Source organism: Eurytemora carolleeae, unplaced genomic scaffold, assembly GCF_000591075.1.
Source record: "Eurytemora carolleeae unplaced genomic scaffold, Eaff_2.0 scaffold336, whole genome shotgun sequence".
NCBI lineage: Eukaryota > Metazoa > Arthropoda > Copepoda > Calanoida > Temoridae > Eurytemora > Eurytemora carolleeae.
The window spans coordinates 84,185-107,154 of NW_019396705.1; the positions used below are offsets into that span (position 1 = coordinate 84,185).

General features: G+C 36.3%; 1 protein-coding gene across 1 annotated transcript in view; it reads right to left on the reverse strand.

Moving 5' to 3' along the window:
• LOC111707614 (uncharacterized) overlaps positions 1-22,970 on the reverse strand; it is a 103,458-nt gene that overhangs the window by 48,133 nt on the left and 32,355 nt on the right. Inside the window, 24 exon segments of the mRNA XM_023480746.1 lie at positions 222-375; positions 1,205-1,365; positions 1,764-1,858; positions 2,321-2,464; positions 4,559-4,678; positions 5,309-5,364; positions 6,422-6,506; positions 7,525-8,304; positions 8,544-8,610; positions 8,751-9,347; positions 9,836-9,946; positions 10,233-10,402; positions 10,927-10,986; positions 11,223-11,313; positions 11,746-12,091; positions 13,184-13,281; positions 13,536-13,655; positions 13,658-13,712; positions 14,936-15,053; positions 15,371-15,422; positions 15,537-15,643; positions 15,714-15,787; positions 16,069-16,150; positions 16,900-22,530. Coding sequence (XP_023336514.1) covers positions 222-375; positions 1,205-1,365; positions 1,764-1,858; positions 2,321-2,464; positions 4,559-4,678; positions 5,309-5,364; positions 6,422-6,506; positions 7,525-8,304; positions 8,544-8,610; positions 8,751-9,347; positions 9,836-9,946; positions 10,233-10,402; positions 10,927-10,986; positions 11,223-11,313; positions 11,746-12,091; positions 13,184-13,281; positions 13,536-13,655; positions 13,658-13,712; positions 14,936-15,053; positions 15,371-15,422; positions 15,537-15,643; positions 15,714-15,787; positions 16,069-16,150; positions 16,900-22,530 — 9,374 coding nt within the window.

Genomic DNA, 22,970 nt, shown 5'->3' on the forward strand with positions numbered 1-22,970 from the left:
TATAGTAATAACCAGAGAACTATGGAATAGGAAGACGACACCAAAACAATCTGTAAGTGTATCTAATGCTGTTGCAAAGTAAATAGTTTTACCAGCTATTAAATAACTTATTCAGTTTACACTGCAAAATTGCTGTGTCTTATGTTTATTGGATTATTTAAAGTCATAAAAGTCGTCTTCCTACACCACAGTTTTCTAACTATCCCTGTATATCTATGTACCTGAATTGTATTAACTGCTTCTCTGTATCCTAGCTTGCATGTACACCGTTGTACGTTGTTTACAACAACACACTCCGTATTGGATCCACAAGGGTTGGGTTTGCACTGTTTAGCAGGCTTCATACAGGGAATAGCAGGCGGATTTCCTTCAAATCTAAAATTTTCCAATTTTCAACACTTTTCAAAAATTCGCATCTATTCGTCTCTAATAATAATATTGTGAGTCTTTTATTCCGTTTTAAAAATACCCTGTCAATGACATTTCAGTTTGTAAAATAACCATCTTTCAATATCTTTTTATAAAAAAATGACAATTAATGTTAAACACGTTTGCAAAATTTGCATTTTTCTTTTCCCCCTATATTTTTAAATATGCAAAAGAATTTTTCTTACAATGAATTTTTCTGCCTTAAACATGTTCGTCTAAAATTATCTTTATTTGTTCATGTTCAAATGTATTATTTATGTAATTCACTCTAATCTAAACAGAAGAAGGAGGTCAAATTTATGCGATATTAATAGTACACATTTGTGACCGCGTAACTCCTCTAGTTTCGAATTAACGTCAAAAGTATCTGAAAAGAAGGTTTATCCGGGAACACACGCAAATCTACATTACACACGCAAATCTACATTACACACGCAAATCTACATTACACACGCAAATCTACATTACACACGCAAATCTGCCCTTTTAGTAAAAATAAATTCAACCTATCATGAAGCATAACGTCTGACCGCGTCAACCTTGTTGCACCGGCTAGTCCTGTCCATAGATCTAGGCTCAGTACAAACTGGGACCGGAAAGGTTAACCCGGCTCGGAAATTTTAATACGGCTGCCCGTGTACAGATAAGAAATTCAAAACATTTTTATTCTTCTCTATAGCTCTTCAATTAGAGAAGTTACGAAGATTTGCGTGAAATATTTTCAAAGAGGAGCAAAAACGCAGAAAGGTATAAAAAAAACTCTATTTCTCCAAACCTGGGGAGACAGTAGCAAACAGGCCTATCTCCCAGCATTCTGCAGCCTGAGTTAGGTCCGCATAGGTTGCCGGTACACTTCTCTCCGTCAGGGATACAGCGGACAAATGGATTTCCGGTTTTACCACGTGGACAGGAACAGATAGGGTTTCCACGATCCACCTGGATTATTTACATATTAGAGGCGTTTACAGCTGAAGGGGCTTAAACCACCTTATTTGAGTAGGGGTATGTTTCCTAAATAAGTGGCAAAGTTTAAGTTACCCCCCCCCCCTGTCATTAAAATTTTCAAATTAAATGAGTTTTGTCAAAAACTCTAATCCTGATATCTTTGCAAACCGATGTCGTAGACCTTTGATATTTCCAACTTTGACTTCTGAACGATCAATTAGTTTAAGTTTGAAAGATCAAAGATTTACACCATCAGGTTGCACTAGTATAGGAATTAGAGAATTACAGTTTGTGGGAAAAACTTTGAATGATTTATTCCTGCTTGAAATTCTCCTTTTTTCAAATAAATTTTATAATTTGAGAGCATAAATTTGAAAATAGAAATGTACCTCGCAAAGTGCATCAGAGCCGCAGGGTGATGGAATACAGGGGTTGGAGGGAGGACGGATCACACTGCAACCAACATCAGGGTCTCCAGAGAAACCTGAACAATTAAGTTTATGCGATAATTGACAATTTTAAATGGGTTTTGTACTATTTACCCTAAAAATAAATAAATAGCCATAAATATACTCCAGTTGGCGAATTTATCTAATCTTGTTACTGGATTTCTTCCTTAACAAGGAAGACGATATTTGCTCCGCTTTGTTTACTTTTTTATTATTATTGTAATCTAAAAAGTTGTAATCTAAAAAGTTGGTCATTAATATTCTTTTAAGAAAATCAGGCAGTACTTTAAATAAAAATTGGGTTAGATTTTGCATTCTGGGACAATATTTAATGAGAAATAGATAAAACGCGCACACGAAGTTCAACCACGTTTCTTGTGCGACCGGTTCAATCTGTAGAGAGAGTGGTGGCTGAACCACTTCTGCGCGGTTCAACCATGTCTTGCTTTTCATTAAATCTGTCCCCAGATTAAGTTCTCTTTATTTAAATAAAATACCTGGTTGACAGGAGCATATTGGATTATGGTTAGCAGATCTACAATCTGAATTCTGACCACAGAATCCCGGGCAAACGGGCACACAGGATCCCTTGTTACGGTCACAGTACTCGTCATCCTTACACTCAGCGTTCTCAGAACATTCTAGGCAAATTTATTTTAAATGGAGTGTTCATTAATTGTATCATACCATTCTACAAAACGTATGCAGGAGACAATTTTACGCATAGCTAATACGCATAACTTAAATGAATTTAGAAAAGAATTATTGGTTTTGTTAGATTTTCTAATTTTGTAACTTTAGTTTTTAGGCAAGACCAACCTTTACCAAAAGTTAAACTATACAATAAAAAGGTAGAATTGGAACTATATTAAGCTCAATTCAATATCAACATGCATCGGGTTTTAATTTAATAATTTTGTTTGGGTTTGGTTGTTCAATCAAATTAAATTGACGCAACAACAAATATCTTCTTGATTCAATCAGAAAGAGTCAATTTTACCCTGGGTAAAGAGATTATATAGGACTGTAAGCGTAATGTCAAGTGACCCTCCATGCAAAAGTGACAATGCCCGATTAACAACAGTACTCTAGAAATCTTAATCTGATCAACAATGCGGAAGGTATTGATTACAAATGTTTAAGTTTGCTGTAGAAATGCGTAAGTCATATTTCTAGAGAAACCACAATTTAAAGTAATCAGTTTTAAAAATGTTTAACATTAAAATCTTATTTATACTTGATCAGACAAATCTTGTAAAGGTATCGTTGTGAATCGGGCTGTGAGGGTCACTTGGAATTACGCTTACAGTCCATTTCAGCAAAAGAATCAAATATAACAGTTAAGGTTTTTAATTTTGCTTACGTAGGTTTTAAATTGACATATCTTAGATAAAACATAATTAGATTTAATTTATCATTTCAAGAATTTGGTTCTTCTTCCTTTGTCCAAATACCTGTACATTCCCTTTTGAATTATCTTCTATTTCACGTTCTGTATTCCTGGCCCATAGTAATCTAAGCTAAGCTCTTAAAATGCGGTTAGTCAGCGTTTAGAAGCTTTTAAGCAAATGTTAGTAAATGCAAGCAATAATATTTAAATCCTGAGAAAAATTAAAAATTATGTAAAATAATAATTATTAAAAAGTTTTGTTAAAATTTTTACTAAAACAAATTAATGAAACACTCGATTTAAAGAGTTTAATTGAACTGTTGTGAATCTCTGACAGCACTTTTTAAAAGGTTAGGTTAAAATAAAATTTAAATTTAAAGAAAGCCATGCATAGTTTTTAGTTACCTGATTTTAGCGGTTAATCCTTTGACAATTAGTTTTAGATTAAATCATTATTAGTTTCAAGCTTGTTACTGATTAAATCTACTAACCTATATTCTTTTTAAGGGTTAATTACAGTATTATTAAAGTTAGATGGCATACCATGTTATACATATTATTAAAAATTATTTAATTGTTATTTATTAAAAATTACTACTATAAAATTCAAAGCAGGATAACTGTAAATATTAAATAAACTTTTTAAATTTTATCTTAAATATGCTTTGAATTTATAATAGTAAATTTTTAACTTGTTAATTAATCAAATTCAATAGACTGTGTACGTAAATTCAAGTAGCCCTGTGTCCGATTTACAACGGTGCCCTTTGTTTAAAAATGAGGAAGATATATCCATTTTTCTTACTTAAAACATGTCGATCGGACGATGGTTTAAAGGGAACCGTTCTGAATCTGACAGTAAAGAGGGATCACTAGAAATTAAGTTAACTGCAGTCCCTTTAAGAGAGGGGTTTCAAATTTTGAAAAGAGGGTTCCTTGGAGAACATTTTCTTTTTTAACGATACTACTTTTACTGCTGATCCTATATTTCTACAATGTGAACGGAAGTATTTCATGCAGGTATTGGGAATGTAGGGACCAAACTTTATGGAAAGGAATTCAAATTTGAACCGGCGGTAGGTAGATCAAATTTGAACCGGCGCGGCGGTAGATCAAATTTGGTCCCATTCCAGGTGACAGAAAACAGAATCAACACGAAAACGGAAACAATGATATTTAAAATCTTCCTGGTTTGTTCAAACCCCTTCAATATTTACCAACCCCTCTCAAAATTAAGAATAATGAGGAAAGATAAAAAAGAATCGCATTTGATCCAATTCTGTTTTTCCTCAAACTTAAATTCTAATAAAATATTGTATATTAGACTAAAAGACTAAATTCCTACCGTCTGTGCAGCCCTCATAAGGATCACATGTCTGTGCGTCTGTGTCTGGGACACATTCACAGTCACGACAGAAGGACGTGGAGGGACAGTCCCTGGAACTGGTGCACTCACATCTGGGAACTGATAAACAAATGTTTTAATAACAATCAACATCCTAATACAATGGTCGGCGTTTATATCAATATGATGATTTTCTGTTTAAGCTTTGAATTATAAAAAGAAAATACATTTTAAAGTGAGAATACTGAGTTCCGTTGATTCCTATCCATATACATAATACATATGGTTCATATAGTTTATATGATAAATATTATATACTAGCTTAGGAACCTAGCGCTGTCAAGGTTACGAAAAATAACTCCCGCCGTTTACCCGCACACGAACGATTTTACCGGGTTTCTAAATTTAGTCTAACTTAATTTAGAATCTTAAAACCAAGCTAAGAACATTCCCGTGTTCCCCAATCAAAATTTAAGGCAAAACGATGCAGGGTTCTTGAGTTATGATTGAGCAAACAAGCAGACATGACAGACAGACAAACAGAGTTTACAACTTTATATATATATAGATGTGATACATATGCTGCATATGTTATATATAACTTATATATGATGCAGATTTTTTTAGTGATATTTACATCACATGATACCTATAATACATATGGTAAAAATGATACAAATTATTACATATTGTGCAAATGATAAATATTAATTCTGAAGTCTAAAAAAAGCAAGAAAAAAAATATCTTACCGTCAATACATTGAGCTCTGTGTGTCACAACTTCACAATCCTGGTTTGGCAAACATCTAAAAAAGATTTTTCATTATTTAAAAAAAAATCATGTCAACATAATTATGAATATTCCTTCTGTAAAGAAAACAACGGCAATGTACAACAAGTATCCAGGGGCGGATACAGGGGGGCGGGGGACATTCGCCCCCCTGAATTTGGAATTTTTGTTCCTATTTTCAGAATAGCTTCTCAATATCATGCTTAAGGGAAAGAAACCCTAGTGCAAAACAGGAAAAATATCTGTCTTAATAAACTATAATGTGTAAAAAGTTAAAAATCTAGTTTTTTAGTCTTAAGTCATTAATTTTGACTCTTTTTGAGACTTTTAAGTAAAACAAAAAAAAAATTTTATTTAGAAATTGATAACACGATGAAATTTATGACATTGTTGGGTTTAGTTTTGAAACGATTATTAAAACGTTTTAAATGTTGAGACACTCCATTTAAGTAAGAAAATTTTTTAGATGTGAACATGTGAAAATTAATTATGAATCCAGTTAGTCGGTTCAAGCCCTTTAGATTTAATTTTGTCCCGAGCTTTAGCGAGGGACAAAATATAATCTAAAAAGGCGAGAACCTTCGAGATATAGAGGAAATTTAAGTCAAAAAACTATAGCACGTCGTACCAAAATAATTGTGTTATAGGTATTTTTTTTTTAACGTTTGTGTACTTTTCTTATTTTAATGGCTATTTCTATAGATCAAATAAGCTATGAAACAAAACAGACGTAACAAAATAAAGTTGATTTTAATTTAATTTAATTAAAATTGAAAAAAAAATTCTTTGGAAATATTCTAAATTTTTTAGAGAAAATCCAGGAACAAATCAAAACTGTATTGCACACGTTCTATAATGTACAGCTAATTTAACATTATAGCACGATGATTACTTTATATTACGTTTATTATGAAATTCACGATGAAGTGAGTAAGAATGATAAAGTAAACAATAGTTTCATAAAAAATGAAAACAAAATTTTTTTTTAAAAATCTAATCTAGGTTAAAAAAATATTGCAGAAAAAAAAAATTTGCAAATTATTTTTCAATTTACGGACAAAAGATTTACTTACTTTCCCACTGTACAAGGATTTGCACATTTGCTGTTTGTGCAGGCCTGCTTTGATGGGCATTCACTGTTGCTTCTACATCCAACTCCTAATTAAACATGAGAAAAGTGTTAATATTAGAAAAATAATATTATAAAGAAATTGTAAACTTTAACTAAATAACGCGCCTTCCAAGTTTTACAAAATTTCATTTTTCCACATTGCGAATTTTTTCGAAAGAGACTCGTAGATTTTTAACCCGCGCGCTTAAAGAAAGTTGAATTAGACCTGTTTGTTAATACAACATTTTTATGATTCATTGTTGATTCTTTTCAATCTAAACTAAAATGTGTACAGGCAAGAATACAAATACAGGCAAGGTTTTTATATAAATTTATATATAAATATATATATAGTGTATATTTATTGTATTTAGTGTAGTATTAATGCCTGCATTTTTAAATTCTATTTCTATTTAGACTAATTAGTATTTTTCTTCTAAAATGCATAATTTGTTAGAAATGAGTGTTACTTTATATCTAGTTATTTTTGATAAAAATGCTCTAAAACTTGTAATCTAAACTTTTTTGATGATTAGTGTTTTAAACAAGAGTAAGTTTTTAAATTGCATTTGAACTGAACATTTTACATATTCATACTTTGTTCGTTAGTTTCTTCAAAGGTTAGATTATAATTATAAATTATTTTTAAAATTAATGTTATTGATGCAGGATAATAGCTAGAATTTCATTTCTCTCTGCGCCTTTAGTCCTTAAGATTAGTTATTAAAGGTTAGTTTTTATATTTACAAAAAGCAATGTTAGATGCCAGCTAATTCCACAAGAACAGTCTAAACATAGGTTAGTTTTTATATTTAGAGAAAGCAATGTTAGATGCCAGCTAATTCCACAAGAACAGTCTAAACATAGGTTAGTTTTTAACATTGGTTATTTTGTGGCATTAATTGAACCTATGACTCTAGAAGTCAAGATGTATGTCAGCTAAAATTTATGATTTGTGAGTTCGTGAATTTAAACATGGTTATTAGAATATGTTCTGCTACCCTACCAAGCCACAGCATACCAAATTAGTAGCTGCATGCTCATACATAATCCATGCCTCTCTACCTTTGATACATCCATAGTTGGCATCTATGATAAAACCCTCAGGACAGAATTTACATACTGCTTTGTGGTTCTCCACTTCGCAGGGGGTGTTATCTGGACAGGTTATATCATCGCAGGGGTTCTTGCATTGGAAGTTGACGCAGGCCTGATGAGGAGGGCAGCCTCGATCTTTTAGACAGATAGAGACAGAGGGATTACATCCTTCGATACACACACAGGTCGCCTTGTGATTCAACACCTGGCAGTCTTTCCCTGAAGGACATATACGCTGGTTGTCACACGGGTTCTTGCACCGTCCCTGGTCGCAGGCTTGGTTGGATGGGCAATCGTTGTCTTGTCGGCATTCAACTTGACGGTCAGGACATGTGAGGGCTCCTTCTTGGTTGATCACTAGACTGTACTTGCATTGGCATTGGGGCTTGTGGTTGGTGACAATGCATTGCTTATTGAGGTCGCAGGACTTGCTGGAACAGGGATTTAGACATTGTCCGGTTGACTTGACACAGGCTGTGCTATCAGAACAATCAGTATCATCTTGACAGTCCTCCCTCTCTGCTACCTGGGGTCTGGTCGGAACATTATCACAATCATTTGAAGGTCTGCACCTCACATGAGGACGACCAACATAGCATTGAGGACATTCACACCTAGGTTTGTGAAGAACGACAGAGCAGAGAGCGTTTTCTCCGCATGCAGCCCGGAGACTACAGGGGTCAATACATTTACCAGATGCACAGGATAGATCGGCAGAGCAATCAGAGTCAGATGAACACTGTCCAACTATACACAGAAACCAGTCATTTTTAAAATTAATTGACACCTAAAATCTGTGAAATAAGAAGCCAACTTGTTTGCTTAAACTGAACTTGTAAAGCTATTTACATAATAACAGCATATACACATAGAATTGCTTTAATATTTTCTTCTTAGTTCACAGTTTTTTGAGTCTTACTGAGAAACAAACTTTAAAAAGTTACTTAAATAATATTTCAACAAAATAAATAAAACAACAATACTACCTTTGTCCTTGTTGCATTCCACCAAAGGATCTCCATTCGGGGCAGATTCCGGGCAGATACAGACAGCCTAGAATGCAAGCTTATTAGTAAAGATCTGAGTTATTATTTGCGACTTTTATTTGGGATGTTTATAGGTAATCGCAAATTGAGAAAATAGAAATTTGGGATTTTTCTAATTTGGACTTATGTAACATCTGAAACTGTTACCTGATTCAACTGTACCCTGCACTCTGCTCCAAGTCCACAGACAGCACCAGAACAAGGGTCAACTAGGGGACCTCCGCATAGACATCCTGTAAAGGGGTCACCAGTGCATCCTGTCTTACACCTGCAGTCATATCCACCAACAAGAGACTGGCAGATAGAATTGGCACCGCAGGGATTTGACAAACAGTGGTTCTTGTCCTTGGCGCATTCAATATTAGGATTTCCAATGAAGCCATTGGGACAGGAACAGTCTTTCGCATGGCGTATGGTTTTGCATTGGGCATTAACTCCACAGGCGTTGGGTAGAGCGCAAGGGTTAATACAAGAGCCCTCCTTACATTGCTTGTTAGATTCACAGTCGCCATCTTGTGTACACTCAACGCGCTTACACTCGATTGCGGGATTTCCCTGTAGGCCCTGTGGGCAGATACAGACAGCTCTGTGGTTAGAGACGCGACATTCAGCCGAAGCTGCGCATCCACTTGATGGACTAGTACAGGGGTCAGAGCATTGACCGCCAAGGCAGTGAGAGTCTTGACCGCAGTCAGCGTTGGTTTGACATCCGGGAACACAGACAGCACCACGGCAAAGATGACCCTAAAGAATTTAAATTTCAAAATATTTTTAATTTCCTCGTTGTAATATTCACAATTTCAAAATTAAAATGAGTTAATTCAAAATTGAGTTTCGTTTTTTGTTTAAAAAAAATAATTCAACCCCCTTCCCCCGGATAATCTTGTTTAACAGCCCCCAACCCACGAATACGTCTCTGAAGATGTCTAATATAGAAGACAAGAATGATTGTATAAGAGACAAGATTACTGATACAAGAGGCAAGATTACTGATATAAGAGGCAAGATTACTGATATAAGAGACAAGATTACTGATACAAGAGACAAGATTAATGATATAAAAGACAAGAATGATGGTATAAGAGACAAGGTTACTGATATAAGAGGCAAGATTACTGATATAATTAAGGCAAGATTACTGATATAAGAGACAAGATTACTTAAAAAAGAGACAAGACTACTGATACAAGAGACAAGATTACTTAAAATAAGCCACAAGATTAATAATTTACCTGAGTACATGATACGCCTGCAGTACACTCCTGTCTGCAAATTCCTTCTGTACACTGTTCTCCACATCTACAGTTAGCGTTGCTACTACAGCTGGTTGTACACACACCACTCTAAAATATCAAAAACTTTAAAATCTAATAATCTAAACTTTCATTTCAGTTCGGATAGAACTTTATGAAATGAAAGTTTAACTTGTGTCTTTGGTTCTATTTACTAACTTCATTGCTTGACACAAAACTGTTACTTCTCATTGCACCTTGGGTCTCACCAGAAGAGAATTTTTTACTTTCTTTATTCTGTTTGTATGCTTTCAAAATTGCTTAATTGCCCAGCGCGCTTGTATGCTATGAAAGAAGTTTACAGTGAGTTGTACCATGCTTAAAATAAAAAAGGTACCTGGCAATCTGACCCTGGTGGGCAAGGAAAAAGTGGACTGCAGAGCCTAAGCTGACCGGAGCATGCCTGGGTCGGGTTTCCAACCATGTTGTCTGGGCAGGTACAAACCGGTTTATGGTTAGAGACAGTACAGTCGGCACAGGACCCACATCTACGCGAGGCACACGCATCTAAATATAAAATTTGCACTATAGGGACTGTAAGCGTACTTCTAAGTAACCCTTAAATGTTAAACAAACATAGCTTTTAATGGTACCATTGTGAATCGGGCATTGTCATCTTTGAATGGAGGGGTCACTTAAAATAACGCTTAAAGTCTCCTTAAAGAAATCAAATTGAAATTTTAACATTTGAATTTAGATTTTACTGAAAATTATTATCAGTAACAGATTGTAAAATGTATAATTTGCATAATATCACTTTTAGAAATCGTTATAAACTAGAATAACGAATAACATCGTTATAAACTAGAATAACGAATGACATCGTTATAAATTATAATAACGAATAACATCAGTTACAAATAAACGTGTAAATTCATCATCGATGTAAAATTACTAAAACTGGTAAAATTTCGAAACTGAACAAAGTCAAGAAAGTATGGTATAAAAAGACCTAAATGTCAAGAGGTTTATAAAAAAAATAGTAAATTTTGCAAAAACTTTCTTTTTTTTAGAATCTGCTTGAACTATACCTTGACATTGGTTCTGTATACAGGCTTCAGTTGATCCACAATCATTATCAGAAGTGCAACCTTGAAACAAAATATTATTTTTCTTATAATTGCTTTTGGCAAAAAAAGAAAAACTTAATTGTTTTTATTTATGTGAAAATTCTGAACTTGTTATTTTCTAAATCAAAATTGCTAAACTTTTTTCAATCATTTGCATAAAACAAAAGCAAAATAAGTGCATAAAAATTTTCTAAACAAAGTCTCATACTATTTTATAAAAGTTTTTCTTTTGGTTTACAAGAAAATTAATAACAAACCTGCTACGCAGAATCTATCTTTGCAGACTTGATCTGTTCCACATTCTGAGTTAGAGTTACAAACTATTCTACAGCTGCCACTCACGCACACCTAGAGTTGGTAATCGTGTTAAATCGTATTAATAAATTCATAACAGTATTATGTTAAAGTTTGCTTTAAATAAGCTTTGAAAATCTTATGGAAAACCGATATGAAAACGTTCGTTTTAGGATAGTTTTGGGTAGTTTTTTGCATTAATCTTCTACCAGGGTTAAAATTTAAAATAGTGTAATTAAAGCATATGTTTAGAATACAAAATTATAACACAGTTGCTTCGCTTTTACTATTTCAAATTTTGACTCTGAAAGAATGTATCGGCAAAAAAAACAATCCAAAAAAGGAATTGCTGACTAAATTTTAAATTATTGGTATGAAACATAAGCTCATTTGTCTTGTTAAAAACAAGTAAGTTTTATCTTCTTCTATTCCATTTTATAATGAGGTCCATTGTTCAGTATACATTGTACATAAATAAAAACTTACTTCGTTAAGTAGACAGCTTGAACTGCTGTCCTCACAGGTAGAAGCACACAACCCATCCACACAAGTTGATCCAGCGGCGCAGTCAGAGCTGGCAGAGCATTTGACAATAGGCTGAGTACATGACTTGGTGGGGTCACCACTTAAGCCTAGAGGACATTTACAGACTGGTAGGTGGTTTTCAACACTACAGAGGGCGTTAGTTCCACAGGCAATGTTGGATGAGCATGGGTCGCTGCACTGATTATCCATACAGGCTTGGTTAGCCCCGCAGGTCTGTGCCGAACGACATCCAAGCACGCAGGTCACGCCTTGGCATATCTCTTCGCTGTTACAGTCATCGTCATGTCTGAATAAAGGTTGATTAGTTCGTTGTAAAACTGCGCATTTGTTAAAATTCAAAGTAAATATAAAAATCATGATTCTTTAACCCTATTCCTGCTGGGCGGGTCAATTTGACCCCCCCCCCACCCAGCATATCCTGGTTTTCAAGTACCCCAGCAGGGATAGGGTTAAATAATCTATGTGCAGTTCAACCCCCCTGGGGTTGCAATACTACACAAAGTAATTAAAATCTAAAGCGGAACAATTTTCCCAGACTCCAGTTGAAGCAAAAATATTGCGGCTCATCCTGTTTTTAGACTGAAGATGATATTATGTCATGGCTGAACCACGATGATAGTGGAACATTAACCAGCCATAAAATAGAAATAGTGTTGTTTGTTTTTGTTTCATTATTAACTTGGTACCAACTTAGTTTTAAACTGTCTGGAACGCTTTTTTGGCCATGTGCTTTAGATAAGAGGTAATCTTGGATAACTATCTCAGTTAGCGGCAAGCATAATCTTGGTCAACTAGTGCGTTGGCAATAATACTCTATGAGAACTAGCGCTCAGGGTAGAAAAAATAATCTTTGAGCAATGGTGCTAAGGAAATTAAGACAATTAATGTTCGATCGAGGATTAAATCTGCCGCTAACATTAAATGTGTGGACCAAATAGATTCTAGTACAATAGATGGCAACGTAGAATTTGTACACTCTCAGTACAGCTGTTTTCTGACGTCACAATTGTCAATTCAGTTTTTGTGTCCAACAAAATTATTCAAAATAGTGATAATTTTAGAATAAAGTTCTTATCTTGCAGTAAAATAAGTGCAATGAAATGTATACTTTATTTTCTGTTTTTAAATTTTTTATCTAATCTTGAAAAACATGTCAACTAATGTGAGAAAATTTCGTTTTTCTTGTTAAAATTGACGTCGTGTATTATTGGTTCATTTCTCATGTTGCCACCTATTGTAATTGATAATCTATTTGGGTGGACTAGTGTGTGACTAATCACTGCGTCTCGGAAAATCATTCAAACATTGCACTACGGTTTGGATCATCTCAAAGGCTGGCAACTGTCATAATCTTGGAGCGCTGTGTACAATGAATTACCTGCAGAGGGGTTTACAGACTCCATTATCGCAGACCTCATTGACCAAACAGGTTTTGTCGTTGAAACAAACATTCTTACAGAACTTACCATCACAGACCTGCACACATTAGAGGGTTAGATTATACATACAATAAAATGTCTAAAAAGTATACGCATGAAAAAGAATATTGATTTTTGATACTAAATAAAAATTTTTAAATTAATTTATATTTTCTTATTAATTTCTATTTAGTGAAAATTTTCATGGAAAAAACATGAGAAGATGGTATAATGGCCAACCAATCTAAATTTTATTGGCGTCTTACTAAAATAAAAACCCAAGTGGTGCCATATGGCCGGTCACGCGCTTACCTGTCTCTCAGGGCACTGTGCGTTAGATGAACAAGAAACTGGTTGTTTCACACATCCAACTACAGGGGTAGGGTTGGGAATATATGCTGGGGGGCAGGAGCATTGGGCTCGATGGTTCACAATACCTGGCAGTTTGCATTAGGTCCACAAGCGTCTACTGTGCATGGATCCACACACCTATAGTATACAATAGTTTTGTAGAAACCATGTTTTAAATGAAACAAAAATCAAAGAAGTTGTCAAATTTACAGATTTCTCTCCTTTTGTTATAATTCAAAGTATTAGATTATCGATCTTGAACCTTACCTTACCTTTGCAGCAATTGTGCAAACCATTCATATTATGCTTTACTTTGGCACCCTCACATTTGGTCATTCATTGTGACACCATTTTTGCTTTATATTCTAATATTAAATATCGAATACTAAATTTTGCTTTAAATAATTTCAATCAAGAGCCATTTATAATTTACAACTGTCCTCCTTAAACTTTCAATTTCATTTTTTCTCAAACTGAAACAAGGCAAATTTTGGTAATTTGCTTGCTAATTTTTTTCAATTTTCCTAGAAAAACCATTGGCATCACTTTTTAACTTAAAGGGAGTGTTCGCGAAAAATGAAAGGGGGTATAGGCTTAATGCGATAAAAAAGCGCTTTTGATCGCTACTAACCTTACTTCTATCTGTTGCGTCTATAAGGAGAAACATGTTAAAGACGTCTCGTACCGAATAACTTAGCGCCCAAACAAATTCAGAAAATTGCAACATACGAATTAGACCGTAAAAAATCCATTTAATTTCAAACAAATCATTCAGATATTACAACCTATAGTCATCGATTATCCTTCGCCACATTTGTATATAGTTTATATTTCATAATATTTTATTTTTTTAGAAAACGTTTTAACTGATTTCGAAAAATGTGAGTGATCTGCGGCATTCTTAGATAGTTGCGCAAGCCGCAAGAGAAATAATCAAATTCAAAACAAATTAATTAAAAAATATTATAAAATATAAACTACATACAAATGTGGCGAAAGATAATCGATGACTATAGGTTGAAGGTTGTAATATCTGAATGATTTGTTTGAAATTAAATTAGATTAGTAGCAATCAAAAGCGCTTTTTTATCGCATTAAGCCTATACCCCCTTTCATTTTTTCGCGAGCACTCCCTTTAAGTTTTAAAAATAGCGATATCCATTCGATTATGGCTCTATGGAAAAGATTTAAAGAGTATTATTTTGAATTAAGCTAATAAACCACACTCTAAAATATTTATAATCCGAGCCGGTACAAGATGTATTGTCCAGTGTCCGTGTAGAGTCAACCCAGCACGTTTTATGCAACAAATTAGCCTGACAAGATCACAGTAATCAGTCCCTTTAATAATGGCACCCTACCTGTTGTTTATACAAGTGTTAGACTCTGGACAGTCAGTATTAGCTCTGCAACCGACAACGCACATCTTGTTCAAACAAACGTGACCCAAGAAACAGTCATTGTCAACACGACATGTCACTAAAATACAAAATTCAAAATTAAACCATCTTATTTTTTTCTGATAAAATATATGGTTGAGGAACCCCTGAACAACAAACATGTAAAACTGCAATGTGTGGAATTTTAACAGTACTGTACAAGGCGATCACAAGATGAGCTTAGTCTTTTTCAGATAAGGCTATTTGAACTTAAAATATTGTATACACCACAAGTTTTGCAAGCTTTTGATATCTTTTCCGCCCTCCGAAAGAAAAAATATTTAAATTACAGTTTATTGTAAATTGCTGTTTTAGACCTATTCTTAATTGATCTAAGTATAAGTAAAAGATACTTACGCATACAGAGTCCTTGAAGGCACCTCTCATTCAATGCACAGTTATCATCAGTCTAACCAAAGACGACAATTGAAGAAAAAAATCAAACAAATGCAATTTGGCTGTGTTGTGATAAAACCATATGAAACTATAATAAAAAATCAAAATTAAATATTGTCGTTCATCCCTGGCATGACGGCATGCAGATACCCTCTGTGCATGCCATGGTTTCAGGGCAGTCTGTGTTTGCATAACATGTGGACGGGATGCGAACACATTCCACAGCAGGGTTTCCTAAATAGTATGAAATAATAAAATATATCTTTATAATTCAGTTCAGGGTTTTTTTGGTTGTTATGTTTACCTGTAAAATCTGGCGGGCAAGAACAGACCTTGTTGTGGTTTGTGACCGCACACTGGGCATTCAGACCACATGTTCTAAACAGAAAGAATTTGTGGTCATGGTAATATTTTGGTCTTTTAAATAGGCCTGGTCATTGAATGGTCACGGTCATTGAATTGGCAATAATTACAGAAGTTTACATGGTCATGGAAATGATTATGGTAATGGATATGTTTAAAGTCATGGAATAGTTATGGAATTGGTCAAGAAAAATTCTTGAAAATCATAGGCATAAAAATGGACATTGTAATTAAAATTGTCCATTTATTGGTCATGGTCATCAACATCTATGATATTTATTATGTACTTGACAAACCTTTTGTCTGTGCAGGGATCATTACAGTCTCCCCTTTCACAGACCTCGTTAGATGCACAGCCGCTGTTAGAAGTACAAGATCCTAAAAATTTAAAAATCAAACTGGATTAATGATGACAGGCAAACAATATTTTGTAGTTCAGGAACCAGACATGGTTAGACTGTGTAAAATATTGTGAACCATTTCTTTTCAGCTTGACCCTGTGCACAAGTTGTTCAACTCTATCTAAGGGGTTAGTTCGACTTGTTTGCTCTTCATCAAATCTGGTCAAAGGAGAATGAAAGTACGTAAATTTTGTTCAGTAAAATGTGTATAATTGAAATTTGTTGTTTATTTTTGCAGATCTCTAAGTAAGAAAATAAACATGACATTAGACATTTTGTTCAAAACTAGGGATAGTATTTTAATCTCAATTTGAGAGTAATTTAAAGAATATTGTTTGTGTTTATTTTGTTTGTTGGTTACGGTGTGTTCATTTGTTCAAGTTCAGGTGAATTAAACAAAAATTTAAATGGTTGAAATTACGTTTAAACTGTCCTAATAATGTAATCATATACCAGCTATTACGGACTTTAGGAAATAAAACATTCTTGTGCAGTGCCCATGACAAAAATGCACAATTTAGCAAAATACAAATTTTGTAAATTGTACTTTTCGGTATTCATTAGATAATTCATAAAAAAATATGGATACATTTAGACACTTTAATTGTTCTCAGCCAGTTGCAATTGGAAACTTTTTTATTGTAGACAGAGTAAAATTTTAAACCTTAAATATCATGTTACTAAATGTAAAGTAAGTTTTGTTAAACAGGTAATTAAAAATCTTGCCTGAAACAGAGGGTTGAATGCATAGGTTCTTAGAGCAGACAGTATCCCCTCTACAGTCACCATTTTTGCTACATTGTATTCTCTGACAACCAACCTTCTCATCATTTGGATTTCCAAAAAATCCATCCGGACAAGTACAAACCGCCTTGTGGGACTTGGAGGTGCAGATAGCATTCCTGCCACAAATGACTGGGCCGCTGCACACATCTTCACATTCAAATAGACCATTGTCACGTCCTATGCATGTGTCTTGCTCCCCACAGTCAACATCTGTGGAGCATCTTGACTCCTGAACACAGAATCCATTCTGGCAGCTGTGGAGCAGGGGGCATTGAGATGAATCTTGACATTTGGAGGCGCAGGTTCCTCCAACACAGATTTGGTTGTCAAGGCACTCTCGTGATGATTTACAAGGAGGAGAGCAAATACCAAAACTACAAAGCATTCCAGAGGGACACTGTTCTTCTGCTGTACACAACTGGAGTTGAGTGCAACCCAGGGTTGGATCTCCAGTGAAACCTGGCTTACAGAAACATCGTGACACATGATTTGTGGCTTTACATTCAGTGTTCTGTCCACATACATTGGGAAGGCTGCAAACATCCACACACTTGTTCCTAACACAAGTCCTTTCAGAGGTACAGTCAGAGTTGCTAACACATTCCAATGGGGTACATCTCACATTGGGATTGCCCTTTGTTCTAGCAGGACATGAACACATTGGATTATGATTGACCGGAGTACAGATCGCATCAGCACCACAAGATCCTGGAATCTCACAAGGATTTTGGCACTTGCCATTGTTACATGTGGCAGTTGATGGGCATTCATTATCACTTAGGCACTGGTCTGACGGTTGGCATTTTCCATTAAGGTCAGCCACTGTTCCTGGCGGACATCTACATTGGTAAGCTCCAACTGTGTTTGTGCATAGGGCTGTTGGTTCACAAGGATTATTCTGACATTCATCAATATCAACGCATTGGTTTACAGAAAAGATAAACCCAGGCTCACATCTACACTCAGGTGTATGATTGACAGCAGAACATGTTCCTTTGCCACAGTTCACAAGTGTGCATGCATCAATACAACGGTTATTAGCAACCTGGCACACTTTGTCTTCACTACAATCATTATTTGATTCACACTCAACCTTTGTGCATCCCAATGGAGAGCTTGGATTGCCAACATGTTTATCAAAGCATCTACAGAATGGTGTGTGATCTTGAACCTCACAGTTAGAGTTTGGACCACACTGTGATCTCTCACAGGGATTTATACATTTTCTGAATCCACTTTCATCTAACATACAAGCAAGAGTAGGCTTACAGTCATTGTTGGTTGTGCACTCATTTGGCCTAGTACATCCTTTTACAAAAGGATCTCCTACCAGACCTGGAGGGCATATACACTTAAATGAGCCAGGAACATTAGAGCAAGTTGCAGATGGATGACAAATTGAATTTTCACACTCATTGATATCTTGACACCCTGCTGGGGTACTGATGAATCCAACATCACAGATACAGTTTCCATTTTGACATACTTCTCCCGGTCTACAGTCCTCTTCCTTGTTACAACCTGGTTGGCAGGTGCTGTCTATGCAGATTTCTCCTTGAAGACAATTTCTGTCAGAGTGGCACACTTTCACACAAACACCATTTTGGCATTTTTCCCCACGGGCACAGTTTGAATTAATCTTGCATTGAAAGTGACACATACCTCCTTGACACAAGTGTTCTGGTTGACATGTTCCACTTGGGCACCTAGATGGAATCCTAACACAGCCCTGCTGAGGAGTTGGTACTCCTGCAAATCCCACTGGACAGGAACATTCAACATTCTTCCCAGAAACTCTGCACTCAGCATTTGGCCCGCAAGCTCCTTCCTTGTTGCATGGATTTATACACTGGAAGTTTATGCACACCTCAGATGCAGGACAGTTTTCATTGGATCTGCATCCAATCTGACATATACCAGATGAACAAACTTGGTTACTGGGGCACTGTTGACTTGAAATACAAGAAATCATGCACATGCTGTCAGTACACTGTTCACCTATCAGACAATCACTGGGACTTCTGCAGGCAAACCTACACTGTCCATTTTGACAGGTAGAACCAGAACAGTCTGTGTCTGTTTTACATCCTTGGCTGTCTCTTATACAGGTCCGAGAATCTAGGGGACTTGGAATAAATCCTTTTAGGCATTGACACTGTGCTTGTCTGTTGACTATGCTGCATTCAGTATTTGGTCCACAGGAGTCATAACAAATATTTTTACACTTGCTATCAACACAAATACTTTTTCCAGGACAGTCTTTATCCCCATTTGGACAACTTCCCTCTGGAAAGCATCCAGTATTATAGGGATCTCCTACTTGTCCTTGGTGACAGGAACAGGTGTAACCTATAGCACTGGTGATACATATAGCAGACTGATGACAGGGGCGAGTAGAACAATTATCCAGGACAGAACACTTTACTTCAGCCAAGGGATCGGGTTTTGTTCCAGGGGGACAGGAACATTTTGGTTTTTGCTGTTCAGGTAGGCATACAGCATTTAGGCCACATGTGTCTGATGTGCAAACATCCATACAGGTGTAGGAAAGCCTGTCACAAAACTTGGTGGGTGGACAGTCAGCATTGCCTAGACAACTAACCGCCCTACAACCATTTATCAAATCATTTGGGTCTCCTGTAAATTTTCCAGGCGGACAAGTACATTTGGGCACATGATTCTGGGTAATACATACAGCTTGGGGTCCACAGTTAATTTTATTGCATGCAGGTATGCACTTTCTTGTGGCAAGGCTACAAACCTCCTCCTCTGAACACTGAGCATCTGAAACGCATTGATCTCGTGATATCAAGGAACATCCAGTTCTGTCATTAGGATTTCCTGTAAACCCATTCAAACATTGGCAAAATCCTTGATGATTTGTGGCTCTACACAGAGAATTGGGAGGGCAGTTGAACAGCTGACATACAGCAGTACAGCGGAGAACTCCAAGAGAATCTGCTTGGCATACTTGGTCAGGTCCACATTGATTACTGTCAGTACAGGATGGTACTGATGCAAGTTCACACAATCCTGTCAAAGGATTTCTCACATGAGTTGAAGAACAATGGCAGTTGGGTTTGTTGTCCTTTACAGAGCATATTTCAAAATTTCCACAAGACATGATCTTACAGGGATTGACACATGAGCGCTTACCACTTATATTGATGCTGCAAACATGTTCTGGTGGGCAGTCCTCTTGTTTCTTACATGTGACTTCCTTTGAGCATCCTTCTCTTGGGATAAGTGGATTTCCAGCAAACCCTTCTGAACAGATACAAGTGCTGTGGTGGTTGTCTGTAACACATCTAGAGTTAGGTCCACACTGTATATTACTGCAAGCATCAATACATCTGTAGGATCCTTTCACTGACTGACAAATTTCATTGTAACCACAATCAAGATTGTTGCTACAGGTGGATGATTTGCAACCATTAACTAAATCCTCTGCATCTCCTTTAAAGCCAGGTTGACACAGGCACTGTCCAGCAGCACAAACAGCATTGGGTCCACATTGAACTGAATCACAAAGGTCTCCTACCAGGGGTTCCTCAGGGAAACAAGCCTCAAATGGATTTCCTCTGAATTCTGTTTGGCACCTGCAGTCATAGCTTCCAATTGTGTTGATGCAAACAGCATTCTTTCCACAAATATTGTCTGAACATTCATTTATATCATTACATCCAACAAAGGGATTTCCAGAGAATCCAATTTTACAAGAACATTCTTGATCGCCATTTTCTTTTAGACATTCAGCATTCTCTCCACATTTGCAAACCTTGGTATCAAGAGGAGTAGAGCACCCCTGGTAAGGGTTTCCAGTATATCCCTCATTACAAACACACTGGTTTGGAACACTGTAAATACAATGACTATTTGCTCCACATCCTGGGGCACAGATGGGAGGAAGAATTGGTGGCATGCAAAGGAAATTTCCATCTCCAACAAATCCCTCTTGACAGAAGCATTTATTAGTATCAGCATCACAAGCAGCATTTATTCCACATGACGATTGGTCACATCTTTCCCTACACTTTCCAGAAACACAAGATAAGGGTTGAGGACATGGGTTGGCAGCTGAACAAATTTCAGGGACACAGCTTCCTCCGGGAAACGGATTTCCAATTGTTCCTTGAGAACAGGCACATGTTGGACCCTGTGGTGAAATTATGCATTGTGCATTGATTCCACATATAACATTTTCACACATGGATGTACATTTTCCTTTTTGGTTCTCTTCATATCCTGCCTTACATCTGCACCAAGCTGCATGATCTTCTGGAATACAAACTGCATTCTCTCCGCATGGTAGAGAAGAACAGGGGTTTATGCAAACTGAAGCTTGACAAGCAAGCTGTCCAGGGCAATCTTTGTCACTCTGGCATTCAGATTTTGCTGGTGTTCCTTTGCATCCTTGAAGGTATGGATCTCCTTTGGTTCCTTTGGGGCATTGACATTTATAGCTTCCGGGTTCATTTAAACATCTTGCATCAGGACCACAGACATTTCCAGCACATTCATCTACATCCTGACATCCAGTTAATGGGTTTCCAGAATATCCAGTCTTACATAGGCACTGGGGTGGATTTGTGGGAGAGCATTCAGCATTTATACCACACTGAAATCTTTCACAGGGACTCTTACACTTTCCACCATCTGTAGTGTCAGAAAAGTATGGAGGTGGACAGATACACTGCCCTGGTTCAACACACTTCTCATTTGGTCGACAGTCCCTATCTCTAGAGCATTGTGCCTGGTTAGCTGAACACAATCCAGAGTATGGATCTCCAGTAGTTCCTCTTGGACAAACACAGCTGAATGATCCAACCTTATTTTCACACAACGCTCCAAATCCACAGGGTCTTGATGTGGCCTGACATTCATCAATATCAACACAGGAACCATCAGGATGAACATTGAAACCAGCAGGACAGGCACAATAACTGACCCCTCCTGCTATGCTTATGCATTCAGCTCCCTCAGAGCAGTCTCCCTTATTCTTACATCCAGCAAGCACACAGTTTTCTCCAACCTGCGAATAAGGAGCCTGGCATCCGCAATCAGGTCCATTGCATCGATCACAAGACTGAAATGGATTTCCATTATATCCAGGGGGACACTCACAGTCATAACTTCCTGGTAGATTCTTACAGAATCCATTCAATCCACAGACAGGCTTCTCAGAGGTGGCAAGAGCACATTCATTGATATCTCTACAGAGACCAGAGGACTCTCTTTGAAAGCCCCTCTGACAAACACATTTTCCTTGGGAGCATAATTCCCCCTGGGGACATGGTTTGGAGTCAGAGCACTGAACTGCTTCAATTTCTCCTTGACATATAACATTGGGATCTCCATTTTGTCCCTTGGGACAAGAACATCTATAATTGCCCTGAGTGTTCTCACAAAATGCACCCTTTCCACATGGGTTTCCTAGACACTCATTGATGTCAATGCATCCAGGTTTCCCTTGACCGGCAGGCTGGTAACCTTGATGACACATACACCTTGGTTCTCCATTCACCAAAGTACACTGGGAGTTGGCAGCACAGAACACATTTGTACACGGACCTAAAAAGAATTTAAGTTTAACACTAAACACTAATAAAGTTAATAGAAATATTATTATTGGTAAACTTTCTGTTAAAATCAATTGGTATTCTAAAATTTAAAAATAATACAATTGAATGACACAATTTGTTGCCGACAAGAAAAAAAAAGTTTAAAAAAGTAAGATTTAGCTATAACTATAAAAGTTCAGATTCATTCTTTAAATGAGAAATATGATTGAGGTGTATACTGTATATGTTTGTTTATCCTTTTTCAATGTTAAAACAATTATTTTGGTTGTTTTTTCCATAATGCAGTTGTTATGAAAACCAAGAAACCAGCAAATCAATAATATTTAGTGCTTTTTATCTGTGCCCTTTCTCTCTGGTAAACTTTTTTTTCAAGTTTTAGAAATTCAATGAAGATGTGGCTTTCATATTTTACTCTAGAACCCCCCCCCC